Consider the following 20,180-nt stretch of genomic DNA (forward strand, 5'->3'; position numbering starts at 1 on the left):
TATCTGAGTGATAATTACTTGTTTGCTTACCAACTCCAAGTGATTTAAGAAACTTCCACACTTTTGCTGGGTTGCCGTTCTCAACCGATTTATGAATATGACGTCTTTGCGCATCCCTACACATCATATTACAGCGATTGCGTATTTTTACGTATCTCTCACGATGCTCATCAGAATTGGACTTCCTATACTTTGCCCTAGCCCTGTGCTTTTTGGCTATCAACAACTTTAACTCGTTGGTCATCCAAGGTGCAGGAAGATGCTTAATTTTAACAGGTCTTACTGGGGCATGTTTGTCATATAAATTAGCTAGTAGGCTATTAAATATTTCTATTTTTTTGTCGATATCCGTTTCGCTATAAATTATGGACCAGTTCAGTTCACGTGCGTCTAATAGTAAACTATCTGAATTCATTCTACCAAAATTCCGCTGCATCAATACTCTTGCCTTTTGTTTAGGAGGACGTAAATTATAAGATAGGTATATCAAATCATGGTACGAGAAACCCTCCGCGGGACACTGTCCAAATTTGAAAACAAATTCTGGAGCAGAAACCATGATCAGATCTAAAAGTGAAGGCACACAACCGGGAAAATAGTGTGTGGGTTTAAGTGGCAACAGCTGCATATTGCACGAATCAAGGATGGTACTGAGTCTTTCAGATCTTCTATCTCGCTTTACCATACATGTGTTAAAATCGCCCATAATTATATTATGACAATATGAGGGAGTATAAGTCACTATAGTCTGTTCAAAAGAAGTAAAGTAGTCTACATTAAGTGATGGGCTATAGAATACACCTAATAACATTTTTGTGTGAGCCAACTCAACCTCTATCAAGATGTGCTCAGCAGCATCAATTGGTGGGGGCTGTGGTGACAAGCTTATTATAGAAAAAGGAAAGTTGGACTTCAAATAAATTGCCACCCCCCCTCCACCCCTGTTGGTGCGATCATTTCGAATTAGATGAAATCCGGGCAAGGAATAGCTAGTTGAAGGTAAACAAGGTTTCAGCCAGGTTTCAGAAACAAGTATAGCATGTATGCTATTTGAAGTAAACGACGCGAGGATGTCTGGATAGTGTGCCGGAATACTTTGTGCATTTATATGAATGACGTTAAATTTTTTTATATCATCAGAAAGATGTTCTGAGATGACATCATTTAAGGAAGGCGATACTGCACTATGATAACTGTCGTCGCTGCTTAAGGTAGAAACAGAACAAAACTCCTCATCAGAATAATCTACATCTATAGTGGCCATTTATATTATTTTACGTTTTAAAGTACAAGTAAATGTGCAGAGAAATTCAAATATATAAAAATATTATATATAATTAAATAAAAAAAAAAATAAAATAAAATAAAATAAAATATGATAATTAATAATATAATACTATAATAAAATGTACTATATAATAATATTTACTTAAAACTATTTAATAATTAAATAATAATAAAATTATATATATACTAACTTACTAACAAATTAAATTATGTAATTAAATTAAACACTCAAAATAAAAATACCCTTACCCGCCAGTGTCTTGTAACAATTTTTAAAGTTGCAACATTGAAGCGAACTGAAGTACTTATTGACAAATGAGAAATGACAGCACTTGACAATGACACTGTCTTGTCATACGACATGTACACTTAAAACAATAACTTGACAAAGAAACCTATTCTTTATCTAAGCACAATAATAACATTATCAATTTATCAGTAAAATTAACTATTCAAAAACTTTAAATCTACCTCTTACAAATATGAAATAAAGAAAAAGTTAAACTTATAAATTAATACAAAGAATAGACGGTAAATAAATAAGTACTAATAAACAAGTAACAAAGAACAGACGAAATGAGTAAAATTTAAGGTAAGTAAAAGATATTGTCAAAATACTACGTTAAGAAATACTAAATCTTCCTTACTGGTTTTCTTGTCCTTGATGTAGTAGTCGTAGTGGTCTTCTTTTCTTTCAAAACCTGCTCTGCTGGAGCCACGTCGGTGCTTTGAATTGGAATTGGAATGGCATCGAGGTCTGTCATGCTCATAACACGACATCGTGAGCCATCCTGTCCCAAGATGATAATACACCCATCCTGCGTCCAGCATTTGGATATACCGAAACGTCTCCGTGCCGTCATAAAGATCTCGTGACGCCTTTTTGTGAGGAACTCTGACACTGTGATGCCTGTTTGTTTTAGGTGGGTTTTGGCGCTCCATATCATGCTTCTCGACTCCAAATCACAAAACTTAATAAGAATCGGCCTCGGAATGGATCTTGTGGTGTTAAGCTTACCCAACCGATGGCAACGTTTAATTGAAGAAGTGATGTTAAAGTTGGACAACTTCAAATGGTTAGTCACCATATCTGACACAGCCTTGACGGGGTCCTTTTCTTCTTCAGACACACCATGAACGAGGAGGATTTTCTTGCGGTTTCTCACTTCCATCTGGTCATACATGTCAGCAAGTGCTTCTACTTGCAACTGTAGAGACTTCAAAGCAGATAAAATAAATTCCTTAAATGCATTAAATTCTAAGGTCAGCTTCGTACTTGGACTTGCTGTTTGTGAAGTCGTTTGCTGAAGATCCTGTTGGAACTGAGCCATTTTAGTGTGAAAAACCTGTGACATCTCAGCCATTGACTGTTTAATTGTATCCATTATGCTTCAGTTCTTGAGAAAGTAGTAGAATATTTCAAAACAATTGTATAAAGGTGAAAATGATTCAATAGAGCACTGGTAGGATAAGGTATCAATTTTACATAATATTTTGTTTAAAACCCATTGATTTTGATTGAATTCTCTAGTTTGGTACTATGATAAGGAAACTAGGATCTGATGATGGGATCCCAGAGAAATCGAGGGAAACTTTCAAAAATCGTACGGGTGACTAGTAAATTTAATCATGTTTTCATTAAGTACTATAAAGCACTACTATTTAATAAAGGTCTGGAGTCGATCTGATTGATGATGGAGAAGAAAGATAGTCGAGGGAACTCTTCAACAATTTATAGTAATTACCTGCTTTTTGATCTTAATTCGTTTCTATTGATGAGAACTTTGCACCTGTATTAGTTATAAGTGCCATTACAGTCTGATGATGGAGACAAAAGATAGTCGAGGGAACTCTTTAACGATTTATAGCAATTACCTGCTGTTTGAACTTAATTCGTTTCTATCGATGAGAACTTTGCACCTATATGAGTTACAAGTGCCATTACAGTCTGATGATGGAGACGAAAGATATTCGAGGAATTACCTGCTGTGTGGTCATCTGTGTCACAGGACCAGGTTTGATGATGGAGCCCATAAACACTCGAGGGAATTTCTCAACAATTTACAGCAGTTACCTTTTGCTGTTTGACGACCGCTTTGATATAATAGTGCATGTGCCGCGTCGGCGGCGCCTAAACACTGACGGTCGCGGGTTCAATTCCCGCTTGGAGTGGATATTTATGTTTATACAAATATTTATTTTCAGTCTAGTTGTTAATCCTTGTGGTTTTCCCAACCTAGCCTCGGAGAACACGCTAGGCTGTTAGTCCCGGTTGTTATTACGTGCACCTGATAGCGAACTTTACTCATAGTATGTCGACGCGTTAGCGCAGCGGTCACAGCACTGGCTGTTGCGCTGGCGTTAGTGGGTTCAATCTCCGCGCAGGACAGACATTTGTATTGGCCATATAAGATGTTTGTCATGATCTGGGTGTTTGTGCTTGTGTATTGTGTATGTTTCCGGACCCCCGACACAAGAGAAAAAGCATCCGTGTTAGATCTACCCATCACTAAAAATTGTAAAATAAAATAATTTTTACAAAAAAAAACCGACTTCTTGGAAATTGGAAAAATGTTATTTTGGTATATGGACCGTGTATACATCCGTATGCATTTAGTAAAAAGCAGTATTTTAATATAACTAAAGGACACTCCAATTTTATTTATTTGTATAGATTGTTTACGTAAAATATGTTTATATTATTATAATGTTAAAACTATAATAATATAACTTAAAATTGTATGTGACTTTGAATTATAAAAATAAGCGTATTATTATCTATTATATTTTATTGTATAGTACGACGAACGAGTAGTAGATACCCTGACGCCTTAAGACATCGTCATAAACAGAGTAGGGGAGAGGTTCCGTGAATAGTAGGTACTTAGTAACAGTTACCAAGTTCGACTTTAAACTTACAACTAAATTTACAAATCAATACCAGTAAAATTAAAAATTAATACTTTCAAGTACCAAGATTAGTTACGTCGGTACAAAATCGAGCAGATAGCGGTATCAATGTGTGCGTACGCGTAATGTTATTGTGTTGCGATTTAAATACCTAAACTTGAGCGAGTGAAAAATGTGATAGCGTCCTTAATATATAGATTTAAGATTTTAGGCAAGCACAACTTGATATACTAGTTACTTTAAAACCAGATCCAGTATCTTTATTCTTAAGTCTACTCGTAAATTAAGAAAATTAATTTTGTTCTTTAAACACTTTAATTTAAAGCTCTACTGAAAAACTTTAATTTGTTATATCCTTTGTATGTATAAAATATATAAAAATATGTGAGTATACATAAAAATTTTGAAGATTAAGAGGATTGACAAAAAAGATGAATAATAGTAAATACACGTAAAAAAGAATTTAAAAAAAACCTTAGGGAAATAGAGTCGTAGATATGAAAATGTAATTTAAATGATAAATTTGTTGTTCTTTACCTGCCCTATGTGTTTCTTCAGTTCTTCTGTCTTATGATCTCTATGTGGGTTGTCGAATCCGCAAAGGCCGATTCTAGAAAAATAGAAAAAAATAAATCATTAAATAAGATAATAAAATTCAAAACACATAGTGAATATTTTTTATGTGATGATTTCTGCATAGTCTGGAGAATAGCCAAACCATGTTATAATGCCTTTATATGGAAAAACAAACGATGTTGTAAAAACGATGATGTAAAAACGATGTTTTATCGTTGATAAACAAATACCAGAATTAATTTACTTTGTTCCAATGCAGTGAATAATTTCACTTGTCATATAAAAGTGATTTCATGTGTATTTACATATGTCGTAAATACTGAGAATACACCATTATTATCATTATTTATCAAAAGGTGTAATGAACCGGAATATTTCATTTCATTTCAATATTATTATTTAGCAAAAGGTATAATAAATGGTACAATAAATTTGAAAAATGTTTATTTTTTTATGGAATCGTTACTCGTACGTTAAAACTGATTTTTGCTGCTTTTACAACACGAGTACATTCGTTTTATTTCATTAATAGAGATCTAGTATTTGATATAGCGCATATTTTTTTGAAATTAACTTCCCAATAATCGAAATTTACTTCCCTATAATATTTAATTAACAAAATAAACAAAAAAAGTGCTAGATCGTTAAATAGGTATTTCATGCATTAAAAAACACAATTATTCTATGAATTTGTCATTGATGTATAAATACCTACTCGTAATTCTCATTTTAATATACAGGATTTCCTGATACTTAGATATAGGACTTGATTTTATTATTTGAAAAAAAAATCTCATGTGACAAATACCAGTATGAGGACAGAGGAATTTGTAATACATAAGTAGTTAAATCACGTACACTATTGGAATATTGTTTTCTCAAAACCGTTTGCCCGCCCTGAGAAATAACATTCGTTTCATTATTATTCCGTGTGTGAAGCTGTACCGGTGGCGCTTACTGATAGAAAATTTCTATTCGACGGTATTACTCGTTCAAGTACAAGGTTGATTTAAAAAATACATAATCATTTAAACCTGAGTTTAAATTGGTTCAAATTTCGAACTTTTTATGTAAATTGTATAGGAACTTCTCGATCTAATATTAGGTGAAAGGGCTACTTCTTATAGACGATATGAATACAATTAAAATAGTTTTTTTTTTAATAATAAAGCGATTCGTTCCTGTATGCCGTGTATAGCGAGCCGAAAAAGAGTTATAAGTATTATTTAGTCATTTAAAAAAAAACTTAGTATTTACTAAAAGAAGATGTCATAATAAATATGATTTTCGTGTTATTACGCTATTAACTAATTTATTCTATTGCGTTAGAAGTAAAAATAAGTAAATAGTGTATTAAGTCCAAAATTATACATTGCAATGTTACTCGTGGTGCAAATTTAAGGAATTGTTTACTTGATTGCAATATTTTTCAAGAAATACCACTTGTTTCGTGAAAGATTCAATTACGACATACAGGTGTGAAGAATGCTTCTGCCAATTTGATAATTATTAAAATTAACATTGAATAAAATAATGACGCATCTAACGTCATCTATTTTAATTACTTAAAAATATATTAAAAAAATAAACAAAGCAAAAGATGAGTTGGTGAGACTGGTTCGCTGATTAAGAGATTTTTTTCTCATAGAGTCCATTCAATTTTAATAACGTGACTCAGAATGACCTTCCCAAGTACATTCTCATTCGTTTAATTTTAACGGAATCGTAAGATGATATTTAAATAAAAGAGATTTTTTTAATTTCCATAAAGCAAAAGGACGGAGGTGTTACTTTGCACGCGTATAAGTTACGACGTCTTTAGGACTTTGGTATGAATCGTTATGCGGTTAGTGGAAAGAAATATGGGTCAAGTGTTATTTATAGTTAATGCGCTGTAACGATATATCACAATATACATGTTTATTTTTAAGCGTTATCTGAGACAATCTGGGGATGAATTTGTTATTGCTACATCTGCTATTTTTTTCAATACTGTACTTTGGAAACATTTTTATAGGAATAAATAAGAACAACCAAGATTACAGCTCCTAATTAATAAGTTTTCAATGCGAAGATAATTTTTAAAACTAGTTTTAAGATACTAATTCTTCAGGGTTAGTTTATAGAACACGCGTAACTATTTCAAAGCGTTATTTTATTAAGAATTTAAATAATTTTAAATATCTAATTGTGTAATTATATAGCAACACTACATTTTAACTAATTTGAGCCTAAATTATTTATTGAGTGAATGAAACTCAATCCAATTAATACCGTATACGTATCGATAGTTCGTCGAACCAGTCCTGCCAAGTGAACGGTGCGTCCTTGACGGCGCTACTGTAAGTACTGTCGCTCAACGCGTGCCACTCGGCTATAACAACTTATTATTTGCCGATGTTAATTATTGTAACCATATTAATGCTATTTTGTTTGTCATGTTGTTTTACTTTTGATAGGTAAAATAAAACCTGCATAACTTTTAATTAACGCTTATAAGCTCAAATTTTTATTGTGTTTTCATATATAGTTATGTTTAAAAATTTCTAATTAAGTATTCATTTGTTAGTTAACTGAAAAACGTTAAGTTTCCTTGCCTGTATATAACAAAAGAAGTTCACGAACATTTACATATGTGATTTAATAGTAGATAATCACGCTGTCAATTGTTTAGGAGTCTCTTAGCAGCAGGAAGCAGTAGAAAGACAATACTATAGACTAATCTAAATTAGAAATTACTACCCTTCTTTAAAATTTACAGTTATATAAGAATTATAGTACTAATTGGTGCGAACTCAAGCAACAACTTCATAACAGTTCCAGAAGTGGTATCGTCTAAAAAGATAAATGAAAATGGTGGAAGAACGCCGAGGGTTGTCTAGTATAATATAGTGTTATAAAGTATGAAACAATTTAAAAGAATCTCGTTCATTTCAATGTTTCGTAGATTAAATCGCTATTCCCGTTGCTAACTGTAAAGGGCTTAAAACTTGTTTTTTTTTTTTTTTTTTTTTTTTAATGGTCTTTAGGCGTTTGCTTTGTGGCTTAAACAGTAGTTATGATTAAAATAAAGCAATAAAAACTATTAATAGTTGTATAATAACAATTTTTCAAATAACAAAACGGTCGTTTGTATGTAAAGTCTTATTTCTTTTGATGAATAAAACTATTAAATAAGGGTTTATCCTCATATTTTATTTATTATCATTTAAAATTCGCTCAAATGCTCTTTTCAAGCTTGGGTAATCACTCATTCAGCCTTATTTTTATCTACCATCGATTAAACGTAACAACGCACAGTTAATGCAATGTGCACAGATGCGAAATCATAGTGTGCACAGATGCAATCACAGGCATCGAGTCTGACCATGGACATGCGTGACTTAGTCAAGGCTGTGTCATAATGAAATGGTATCCATAACAAGTACTAATTCGTTTTTGTTCCGTTATCTAATACAGAAACTAGTTATTTCGTTATTAACTGTTTCAGTCACGAAGCGAATGAAATTGTGGCTGCGGAATGCAAATCATGCATTATGATTAATTATAAAATGTGTACAATTTTACATCTAAGTATATTTTGTTATTTGACCAATTATGGTTATTTCGTTTTCCTGGACTTAATAATATATAATTACTAAAAAATTAATCATAGTGCAATTAATATAGTGTGTGCATACAATTATAGCCCTTAGTTGAAAATAAATAAGAGCATTGCCATGTTGCAATGAATATTATATTAAGACATGATCAGTGTTTTCTTATTTACGTTGCCTTGAAATTAAGATCGAATGCTCTAATAAACCAGAATGAGGTATTGATTTCGATCTAATGCATATTGCGTATGTTATTTTGTACATATTCATTTTCATTGAATAAATTGATAAAAAGAATCGTTTTATACTTTATTTGTCCATTACATTATCGGATGAATATTCGAAACCGGTTTTAATATTTATCAAACTTATGACGCCACTGTTTTGAAATTAAATTATAAGAAAAAATTGTACATAACATAATATAAATAGAACTATGGCAATCTAGAAATTTAAACAACCTCAAAGTAATCGTCATACCTAATAACTTTTTTGATACGGAAACTTGTCAATGACAAATTAACCAATTACCAATTATTTTATCTACCAGTTTTATATTAGTGTGTTTAGAAGAAAATCAGGAAATTACGATTAACTGAAACTTTAGAAAGAGCCTAAAATAACATTACATATATAATACTTTGTCTGATTATTTTTATATTTATTTAATTTAGTATAAAATCCTATTTATCTTGAAATGAAATAAATTAAAATTTTAATACTTATTATGTTTATTAAGTTTTTATTAAACTATTTTAAGTTATTTTTTTAAATGTTATTTCACTGACCTTCACGGTCCATTAAGACATTAAATTATAATACTTCAGCTACTGTTTATGATTATTATACATTTACGATAACAAACGCTCTCGATCGCTTAATTGGTGCCATGAAGCGACCATTACTAGCCATGACACAAACCAATGAAACCCAGTACAAAAATGAACGTGTCTTTTGATGTACTGTAACTCGAGCTTAGAAATTAGATGAAATAAAAATCTATTTCAGCTAATTTATAATTTTTATTTTAAAACAGTTACGAGAACTACCAAATTTTATAATGTAATTTTCGGTGTATGATTACTCAAAGCTGATTCAAGCGATAACAAAACTTCACTACCACCTTGGAACTTAAAAAACCGACCGATGGCGGGATAACTATCCAACTGCTGGCTTTGAAATACACAGGCCGAAGACGGGTAGCAGCGTCTTCGGTGCGACAAAGCCAGCCCTGCGTTCATCAACCCGTCTGCCCAGCGTGGTGGCTATGGGCAAAACACATGAGTTCGCGCCAGTCCATCAGTGGACTGTGATAGGCTGAAGTGGTGGATTCTTTCCCAAACATGACGAAAACATTTTCTGTTTGAATAAGCATACATAGCAAAGAATTGTAAGATTGCGTCACGTTAGATTAAATAAGGTTTTAATTGATTACATGATTACCTCACATAACTGTTCACATAACGTTCATTCATACTCGTGTAAAAGACTGTACGGCGATCAAAAATCGTGCAGTGACGTGACTGAAATCACAGATGTCGATCAGGACACGCAAGTGTTCCGGATTTTAATTGACTGAATTTCTTTCACATTCGATTTATTTCATATGGTTTATTAAGTTATAAACGACTTCAAAAAATGAAAACAGTTCTCAATTTGCTATTTACTGGGTGTACCGATATTGATGGCTTTTTTTATTTGTAAGCTAGTACTTGTGGTCCTATTTAAATTACAGTGAGATCTGGCGAGTAGTTTTTGAATTATCCCTAATAATGCGTATTTAATTGACTATTTTTCGACTACCTACTTTTATGGTGGTCACATTTTATTGCTTGTAGTATTAATTTAAGTCGTTTTATTTTTGTTAACTCTACGTATTTTTTCATATTACGATAATTCATAATTTCTTATTTAATAAGTTAAATATTTATTAGAATAGGTATAGCATGCACTTTATTGGTAAAGAATATAAAACGGAGCGTAAGTTTTTGACTACCTCAACTCAAATTGCAGGTACTATGCAAAAACGAGTATGGATATATCTATTTTTTTTTGTGTATCAAGAAGTAGAGGTTGCAATCAATCAATGATCTATAAACCTAAGGTGTACTAAATACCGACTTTTCCAAACCAAATACTGATTATAAATACTTATATTTCATAAACTATTAATCAAAAGTTCTAAAATTATGATTTTACAGACACGTGTATTCTTTTTTCAACATTAGTATTAACCAAAAAAATATTTATTTTTAATCTATGTAGACAACATTTTAAAGCACTTTAAATTTGCATAAATACAGACGTGTTTTGTGTTCAAAATAAATATTTTACATATAAATATTAGCTCTTTGCTAGAAATATAATTAGGAGTCAGTTCAAGAGCGAAATTCCACAGTATTTCATTGTAAGTATTTGAATTACAGGAAAAGTATTGTGTGATTTAAAGCTATTGATTTTCATTTATTACGGATCTTCAGTTAAGTGAGCGCTTTCTATTTTACTTATCTGCACTGCACAATTTAATAAGGTTTTATATGTTATTAGTTTTTAACCGACTTAGGAGGTTTTTGTTTTGCGATATTTACATCAATTCTGTAAATTATTTTAATAATTCGTTTAATAATAGAGTTATTATAAGCCGTATTACTGCAACTGTTTTGTAGCTCGAAGTACATTCCTTTTAAACGCGTTATATAAATTATATTGTAGTTCAGTCGCCAATCTGTACGTTACCACGTGAATTAAATTTGATAGATTTTCATACTTTCTCAAATTTTAAAACAATTGTATTAATATATTTAATATTTAATTAATTAATATTTAATTAATTAATATAACGTGTATGTAAGCATAAATAGTTACTATGTCAGTATTAAACTAATATCTCAGTTCTAATCGACAGATTTTGATTCATTTATATATATTTTAATTATTTCCAATACTATCACTCACTATAGATGACTCACTAACCATTCATATTGATGTTTAATTATAGAAAGTTGTTACATTTCATTACTTACACACATCAAGTGGCAGATACGGTAGGGCTCTGCGCAGATCGATAAAGTTATCGATAAATTAGCATCGATATTTATACCAATATTTATATAAGATAATAATATTTATACAAGAGAGTTTTTTTTTTGACTGGAAAAAATTTATTGATATGTTGATTATAAAAATGGTTTTACTAGGAGAATGCTATGTGATTACTGAGTGACATAGGTCATATTCTTATAGGAGATAACGAAACAACCAAAATAGTGTAATGTGCGTGGGCATAGCCACGGACGTAAAGCTAGAAAATAATAAAGTATATTATCTTTAAATAATAGATAAAACCCCGTAATGGTGCAAATGACAGCGATGGTATAAACACGGAAATGTAAAAATATTATCATTTCCTTGTTTAGCCAGGGTGAGTTTCATTTGAACACGCTCTAAAGTTTTTGTGGCAAATTTTAGTTTCCTTTAATAGCTATTATGGAATACCATATACGACAGACTCAATGATACGTTCTTTATTGGTATCGCCATAATAATTATCTTTACAAAAAATATAATAAGGATATCAGTCTAGTCTTTTAAATTGATCTGAATGATGGAAAAAATGTAATATCAAATTTATTAATATCGACAATCGATAAAGCATTGATTGAAAGCACTTTCGTTCGCGGAAGCGCAAACGCAGCCTCGTTGAAAGTAAAAGCAGATTGGTCGGTACCGGATTTACTTGAACGGTTCATACATTCAGTGATCATATGTAGGAAACGGTTTATACAATGTGTACATGTTATATTGTTTCTTTTGACTTATAAGTAATTGAAATTAGTGTGTATGTACGTAAATATTTTTTTTACATTCATTTAGTGAAGAATAGGTGCAGTAGTAACGTAAACTGGCTGTCGTGCTGGTGGTCGCTATTGGATTCTTATAATAATTTTTTTTTACTCTCCATACAAATGTGTTTCGTATTTCTGTTGTGTATATTTCCAACACATGCCACCATAGTTTATTCCACAACGAGCCGTTGATTTGAGCGTCTATATTTATACAAGTAGCACATCCAAACTTCTTTTTTTATAAAATAAATATAAATATAAGTAATATGATGTTTCTGTTCAGATATTTTTCAATAATGACCGATCGTTTGCATTATCCCTTGCTTTTAACACCTATCATTCGACACGTACTCACACAAAGCAGATAATCCCTTACAAAGTAATTCGGTAAAGAATACGTTGTCCTTGTCACATCGTAGTTATTCATTTAGTACTAATTAACGATTACAATACACTGTAAATAATATAACTGCTTGCGTAGGATTGTTTGGCTAAGCAACTTAAGTTCAGCTTAGGTCACCCTTTGTGATAGGCCCAATGTATTTTCAAGGTTTATTAAGGTATCGTATTTTATCAGTAATTATTTAGACGCTTGACAGCTAAACAGCAGTTGAAAATTAGTCATTTAAGAAACGATGTTCATTTAAATAATTTAGTATGGACCATAAATCTATATGATTAAATAAAAATAAATTATCTGGCTTTTTTGTCGAATTAAATTTTTTATATTTTTACCTACCCTATTCACCTAAAATTGTCGTTATTTGCCGAGCTATATATGTCTAGTTAAATTCCTTCTAACAATTTCAACGTTAAAATTTGAATTAATAATGCATCTTTAGATTTTTGAATTACTTCTAAAATTTTATCGCTCTGAAATTCGTTAGGGAGTGTATCTAAAAAAAAACAGTAAAGCATGATGAGATGACAATTTACGATACAACAATTTCTTTAGTTCTCAATTTGATAGTAATCGATAGTGAGCAATCAATTTTAGATTTCAACAACAGTGATAGCAGTCGGTTTTTGTTGAGGATAATATTTCAGAGCATCTCCGCATTTTATCGATAAGTACTCACGATCTAATTTCTAAGCATACAAATAGCATACTATACCCTTGATGATTACAATGAAACAATTCACAAAAATACGTGTACCTATATCTCGTGTGACCGTTGTAGGTCGATCTTGAGACAATAGGGCAAGTGATGTGATCCATGACGTCGATGTTTTGTGCCAAGGATTGTGATTGTCTGCAGATGTTTAGCTGTCACCTTGTTAGAACTAGGCCGATTGAAGATCAGCACGGCTAATTTCGAATGTTACATATCTTTTTCGTAACGACTCATCTATAAATTAAATATGATAGATATTATATTTCGTAATTCTTGTAGATTTTACGTCAGTTTCAAATGTCATTTTAAGACATTATTTTCAATAGCTTATGAAGACTGTGATATAATATCTAATAAATTCCAACTCTTCGTCTGTATTGGAGTAGAGGCATTTGTCCAGTAAGGTGAAAAGCTTTTGCGCGGTTGTAAAAAAAAGGTAATGAGTAAAAACTGTTAGTCAGGCTTTTTACATTTATTTCAAAACAATTTTAGTCAAATTCCTTTCATCATCATCACATCATCGCAGCAGCCTTTCGCAATCAACTGCTGGACATAGGCCTTCACAAGTTCACGCCAAAAATGGCGTGAACTCAAGTGTTTACGCTATGCTGCGTGATTACGGCATCGAAGAATATAGTCACCCCCTCTCTTCCCGTGGGTATCGTAAGAGGCGACTAAGGGATAACACAGTTCCACTGCTACCTTGGAACTTAAAAAGCCGACCGATGGCGGGATAACCATCCAACTGCTGGCTTTGAAATACACAGGCCGAAGACGGGCAGCAGCGTCTTCGTTACGACAAAGCCAGCCCTGCGGTCACCAACCCGCCTGCCCAGCGTGGTGACTATGGGCAAAACACTTGAGTTCAAAAATTCCTTTAAATAGTCAATATTTTTAAAATCGTCACTACGTTTTAGCTACTTTTTAACATTGTATTCGATAATATATTAGTCGAGCATTAAAATTAATTTAATGCGCATCACTACTTACTTTCTTTTTCATCATTACTCCCTTTTATTTGCCGTTGTAGACGGTCCACTTATTTTCTATGTCAATATCACTTGTAAACAAATATAGCTTTCTTTTTCGTTTTGTACCGATTGACTTCTTGATTTAAAAATATGCATTATTTGCTTCAAAGAAAACTTATTTACGGAAAATAAGGAAGTCTCTATTAATTTCATACATAGTTCTCACCTTACAGAATTCACTTCGCTTACTGGTATTAAATTGTTGCGTATTATTATTTTTAAGCTAAAATAGAAAATCAATGGGTCACAAAAAAAAAACAAATCTGAATCTTTTTATTAAATTTATCATGTTTATTTTGTAAGTTTGTTTACTTTGTACCTACAACAAATAAATATAACGCTCAAGCCAATAATTCTATTGAAATTTTATCACAAGGCAACCGGTAGCTTATAACTTCTACAAGAAGTAAGATTGTTGTATGAAAAACTTAATGAGAACAATAAATTATATAAAAAAATGAACCTCTAAAAAGTCCATCAACAAAATACTAAACATATTTTATGACATATGTTGTTGAGATCATCGCTGTTTTTAGAAAAAAAAAATAGAATTTCATCTTAAAGCATATATTTGTGAGTAGACAAATATATAAAAAAAAAGGTTTTATTCGACACGTGTAATTTTTACGACGACGATATATTTTTTTTTACTTACATACATTATATGTAAATACATTATATTATTTCCTTTAGGCAATAAAGTTAATAAAAGGTCAATAACAATAGTGTTAAGATTTGCATTTATATTTATCGATCCTAGATAGGCGTAAAAGAACACGCTGTCGTCATGATTTATTAAAGTATTTCATTCAATGGTTCGAGAATCCGACATAAGTAAACCATTGGAGGCTGGATCGTATCTCACTGAGGCACAATAGACCACACAAATATTGCTAATGTAACATATAAGCCCTAATTTAAATTATTTGGCAAACGAAAAATGATGAACGTGTGTGTCCTCGTGTTTTCAATATATAGTCAGTTTATCTAAAATTTGTTTTTTGATTATCTTGAATTATTTATTAACTAGCTGTGCTCGCGACTTCGTCCGCATGGAATTTAACAAAAAAAAAAAAAATGTTCAGTTCGCAGAGTTATAAAACGAAAAAAAAAAAAAACGAAAATAAAAGTAGCCTAAGTTACTCCTTATTACTACAGCTATCCGCCAGTGAAAGTCCCGTTAAAATCGGTCCAGCCGTTTCAGAGATTAGCCGGAACAAACAGACAGACAGATAGACAGATATACAGACAGACAATCAAACAAAAATTATAAAAAAAAATGTTGTTTTGGTATATGTACCGTGCACACATCCATATGCATTTAATAAAAAGCGGTTATTTTAATATTACAAACAGACACTCCAATTTGATATATTTGTATAGATTCGCATTACTTTTACAAAAAAAAAATAGAAATATGAACATAAAACATAAATTATATCGTTCGATTTATTGAGTAACATAGATTTGTCTAGTTCGAAAAATATTTAAAACGAAAAACTAAGAAATGTAAAATATTCGATTTTCAAATCGTTGTCGACAATAGAGCTACATGTTATTTTAAATCAAAACTATTATTTGCTTGTGACATTTAATATATTTCAAAAAAGTATATATAAAATACAGATTAGGCTGGTAGCATATATGTCATTGCATTACGTTTACACGTCCCATGCGGGATTCTTAATTTTGATTCTTTCAAATAGATTGAAATATCTTGTTATTCCTCTATTCTTATTACTCCTATTACCTTTTTCAATAAACTTGAATCACAACATAAACATGTCGACACTAGATTCCGAGATAGACAAACTCTTTACCTTCAGTCTATACAACGCTTGTAATAATGTATTCTTTTGTTACTTTTTCCCCAACAAAAGACGAAAAAGATGTAATACAAAAGAGTTTTCATATTACATCATAGTAGTTTTTAACGCGATATATGTGAGGGCCTTTTCAGAAATTATCACATTTTAAATTGTCAAATGTGTTTTACATAAAAATTTAGTAGTTTCACTTTCTAGAAAGCGAAATCATGTCCTCTACGCGTTACGGTTTAAATACTATTAAATGATACTTTCTATAAATAATTCTATCTATGCGCTTACTCTAGGACTTGTATATCCCGAAGACGACGTACGAGACATAATTTACGTTGACCTATAACGTCACATAAAATATAACAAAATAAAAAATATACAAATCATTGAAGTAACAAAATAGTTTTTTTTTAATTTAACCATTTCAAAAATATGTAGATGCGAACAAGTATATCAAATAAATCGTCGCAATAAAATATTATATTTATGTAATAATATTATAATAATGCTATAAGCTATAAATCCCATAAAATATGTGTAGTTTAAAAATTTTTGTTGTCTTAAGTCTCGTCAATTATTTTAATTGATATGTTAAAACGTCCAATAGTATCTGTTCCAATTTTTCAACAGGAAAAGTAATTTTAAATTCCTCGTCATAATTTGTCTTATTACAACCTTAACTTTGACAAAAAAAAACAGGCTGTACAACTTATCACTTGGACATACTATATTAGTCTTGTATCTGTCGCCATCTTAAACAATTTAATTCCGTTTCGAGTGAACAATGAGTTTGAGTTCATGCTCAGAATCGAACTCGCTGACCTTCGCCACACCTACTGAACCATTGATACACGTTTAGTAACAGGATGTTGTCATCAGCGCATTTTTGTTGACTCTAATTGAAGATGCTATTTTGTATAAATTGTATAAAGGAATTTTAAATATCTTTAAAATGTTTCGTTAATTAAGGCGCCACTGTAATACGTCTTAATTAGACCTTACAAGAATAGTAGTGAGTACGGTTGAATAAGTTAATAAAGTAACAATAAGTAAAAGAACTAAAAAAAAATTATATTAATAATACTAGCAGCCCGGACAAACTTCGGTCTATATAGTAAAAATTATTATCATTATTTTTTTTATATTTTAATATTAAAAAAACCTTTCGTGGCCTTACGGAACATACAAAAAAAAAATAAATTAGCCAATTTGGCCCAGCCAGATAATGATATTGTTTAATAGTTTTATAACAATATTATACTTACTAAATATTATTTATTAACGACTTTATAAACTCCATTTTGGAATTTAGAAAACACTGTTCACATTCGTGTGCAAAGTGAGTTTTAAGAAAACGCGGACCTGCAACCATCTGATTCAAGTGTTCTATCCACAGGTCCATCGGTTAACTAATAATTTAGTTATTATAGTACAACTAGCTGACTCGGCAAACGTTGTCTTGCCGCTAAACGCTATTTAAAAATAGGAGTTGGTGGTAGAAGGGTGAGAATTTAGGGTTGTATGTATTTTTCAACACCAAATCATAATAAAATAAAAAATAAATAATTTATCTAAAAATTAAAAAAAAAATAGGGGTGGACTAACCTTAACATTTATGGGGATAAAAAATAGATGTTGTGCGATTCTCAGACCTACCCAATATGCACACAAAATTTCATGAGAATCGGTCAAGCCGTTTCGGAGGAGTTTAACTACAAACACCGCGACACGAGAATTTTATATATTAGATTATCAATCGAGTTCATCTAAAACTAGAATCAATAGTTCCAATTGGGTTAGCAGTTTTCGTCATACTCAGAGCTATACTATTAAGATTCTTGTCTACCCTATCTACGATTACCGCAGCAGCCCGCAGCAGTGTTTTCGAGAGCCCCACGCCAATCAACGGTCAAACGTATAATTAGTTACGAAAATCATATTTATTCTGTTCAGCAATTTATTGTGGCAAGGTTCATTCTCGTTATAATTAAGGTTAACGAGGTATTAAATGATAGTTTTGTTTCTTCGTAATAAAGTTTGTTAGTTTACAATGCGAATGGAATGTTTTATTGTTTGTTTACAAGATAATATAACTGACGTGATTATAGTTTTGTAACTTTATTTGTAACTTTAAAAAACATTATAATCATATGTCAAGCTTTGCTAATAAATAGTACTCGTATAATTTATTTGTAATTCGACCGACTGATTTTATCGACGCGCGTTTTATAGCCTACGCTATATATATGACCATGTATATGATTTATAATTTTCAATTTTCTATAAACATTATTTCTATCATTATTTTAAGAAACACCATAAAAGAGTTCTTTTAGTAGCAATGGGACATATACCTATGGCTTCCTAAATTATATCATTGCGTATCTACTGGTCAAATAACCTCCATAACTTTAACCAAACACATAGTTATATACAAATTTAATAATACTTATAATATAATATATGGCTTTAAATATTCATAACTCAACAATTATTATTCTCACCTTATTACTATTAGCGATGACTTTAGATAAATTATAAATATACTTCATAAAAGGTAAATTTCAAAACACACGAGGACATTTGGCACTTTATTGTAATTACATTATTAGTTAGTGGCGAATAAATTTGATTGACCTCCATTTCTTGCACAAGATTTGAAGACGAGCTAAAGGTTACTTGAACAATTTAGGGAGACTAGATTACTGCATTTCGTCATATAAATTGGTGTAGTCATCTAACTAAATAGTGTAATAAGTTTATGGGAAACTAGAACTTACTATGTTATATATTTTAGTTACTATTATAGATGTTACTATTAGAAAAGATACAACAATTAGGTTCATCACATCACATTATCACAGCAGCCTTTTACAGTCCACTACTGGACATAGGCCTCCAAAAGCTCATGCCAAAAATGGCGTGAACTCATGCGTTTTGCCCATAGTCACCACGTTGGGCAGGCGGGTTGGTGACCGCCGGGCTGGCTTTGTCGCACCGAAGACGCTGCTGCCCGTCTTCGGCCTGTGTATTTCAAAGCCAACAGTTGGATGGTTATCCCGCCACCGGTCGGCTTTATAAGTTCCAAGGTGGTAGTGGGACTGTGTTATCCCTTAGTCGCGCGATAGACTGAAGTGCGATAGGCTGTTGGTATTAACTTAGATTACTAAATTTAAGTAAATTTAGCTTTAAATAGCTTTTAAATTTTTTACTGTTAGGCAAGCATTGTCGTTAAGATACAAGAAGGCTTAGCCTTTTCTGTCCACAGCGGTACTGTATGTGGTGAACCCTGAGAAGTTTTACTCTCGAGATGTATCTCGGAAACAAAGAAGTAATTATAAGGACAAACAGACGTACTAAAAGTATTTGATGAAATAAAAAAGTCTGCTCTGGCAGGAATCGAACCCGCTACTATCGTTATTAATATAAAAGAATTTTGTTACTAGACCAGAAAAGCCGACATAAAAATTCCTAGAGACTGTTTTGTATTAACATCATACAAATATTCCTAAAGTAGTATAGTAGAGCGATAACTTTTATAATTAGTAATTTTTTGTAACTGCAAAGTTAAAGTGTAGGCGTCTCGCGTCTGATTGATTGCAAATTCATGACAGGAATAACCTTTAAATATAACTATAAATATATTTTATTTTCATTTAATTTGTCTTCATAGAAACGGAAACAATTTCTATTCGTGTTGATAATTGTGTAACTCGCAGGAAATATGTTTTCATGCCTGTTAAAACGTTGTAATTATTCGTACGGTTTTAATGTAGATTTATCAATTATTGTATTAATTATTTAAAACAACTTCATGTATTTGGCTTTGTCTATGTAGTAGAGAATATCTTGATTAGTTTTTCCTATAAAATAACAAAAAATGCTGTGATCATGATTGACAGATATTGTAGAGACGGTCCGCTAAAAAGTGTTCGATGTTCGAAATTAATGTCTCACTGTTCAAATCTGAGCTTGATCAGCTAAATTTTAACTTGACTAA

At 31.4% G+C, this 20,180-nt stretch overlaps 1 protein-coding gene and 1 long non-coding RNA gene across 2 annotated transcripts in view; one reads left to right on the forward strand and one right to left on the reverse strand.

Moving 5' to 3' along the window:
- Positions 1 to 20,180, reverse strand: part of LOC123657753 — an 86,644-nt gene that overhangs the window by 28,245 nt on the left and 38,219 nt on the right. Inside the window, exon 3 of the mRNA XM_045593267.1 lies at positions 4,735 to 4,807. Coding sequence (XP_045449223.1) covers positions 4,735 to 4,807 — 73 coding nt within the window. The remainder of the gene's footprint in view (positions 1 to 4,734; positions 4,808 to 20,180) is intronic.
- LOC123657762 lies at positions 1,640 to 2,797 on the forward strand. Its single transcript, XR_006743761.1, has 2 exons — positions 1,640 to 1,879; positions 2,211 to 2,797. It is a non-coding gene; the product is annotated as an uncharacterized LOC123657762 (long non-coding RNA).

The sequence above is a fragment of the Melitaea cinxia genome, chromosome 1 (genome assembly GCF_905220565.1).
Source record: "Melitaea cinxia chromosome 1, ilMelCinx1.1, whole genome shotgun sequence".
NCBI classification, from domain to species: Eukaryota; Metazoa; Arthropoda; class Insecta; order Lepidoptera; family Nymphalidae; genus Melitaea; species Melitaea cinxia.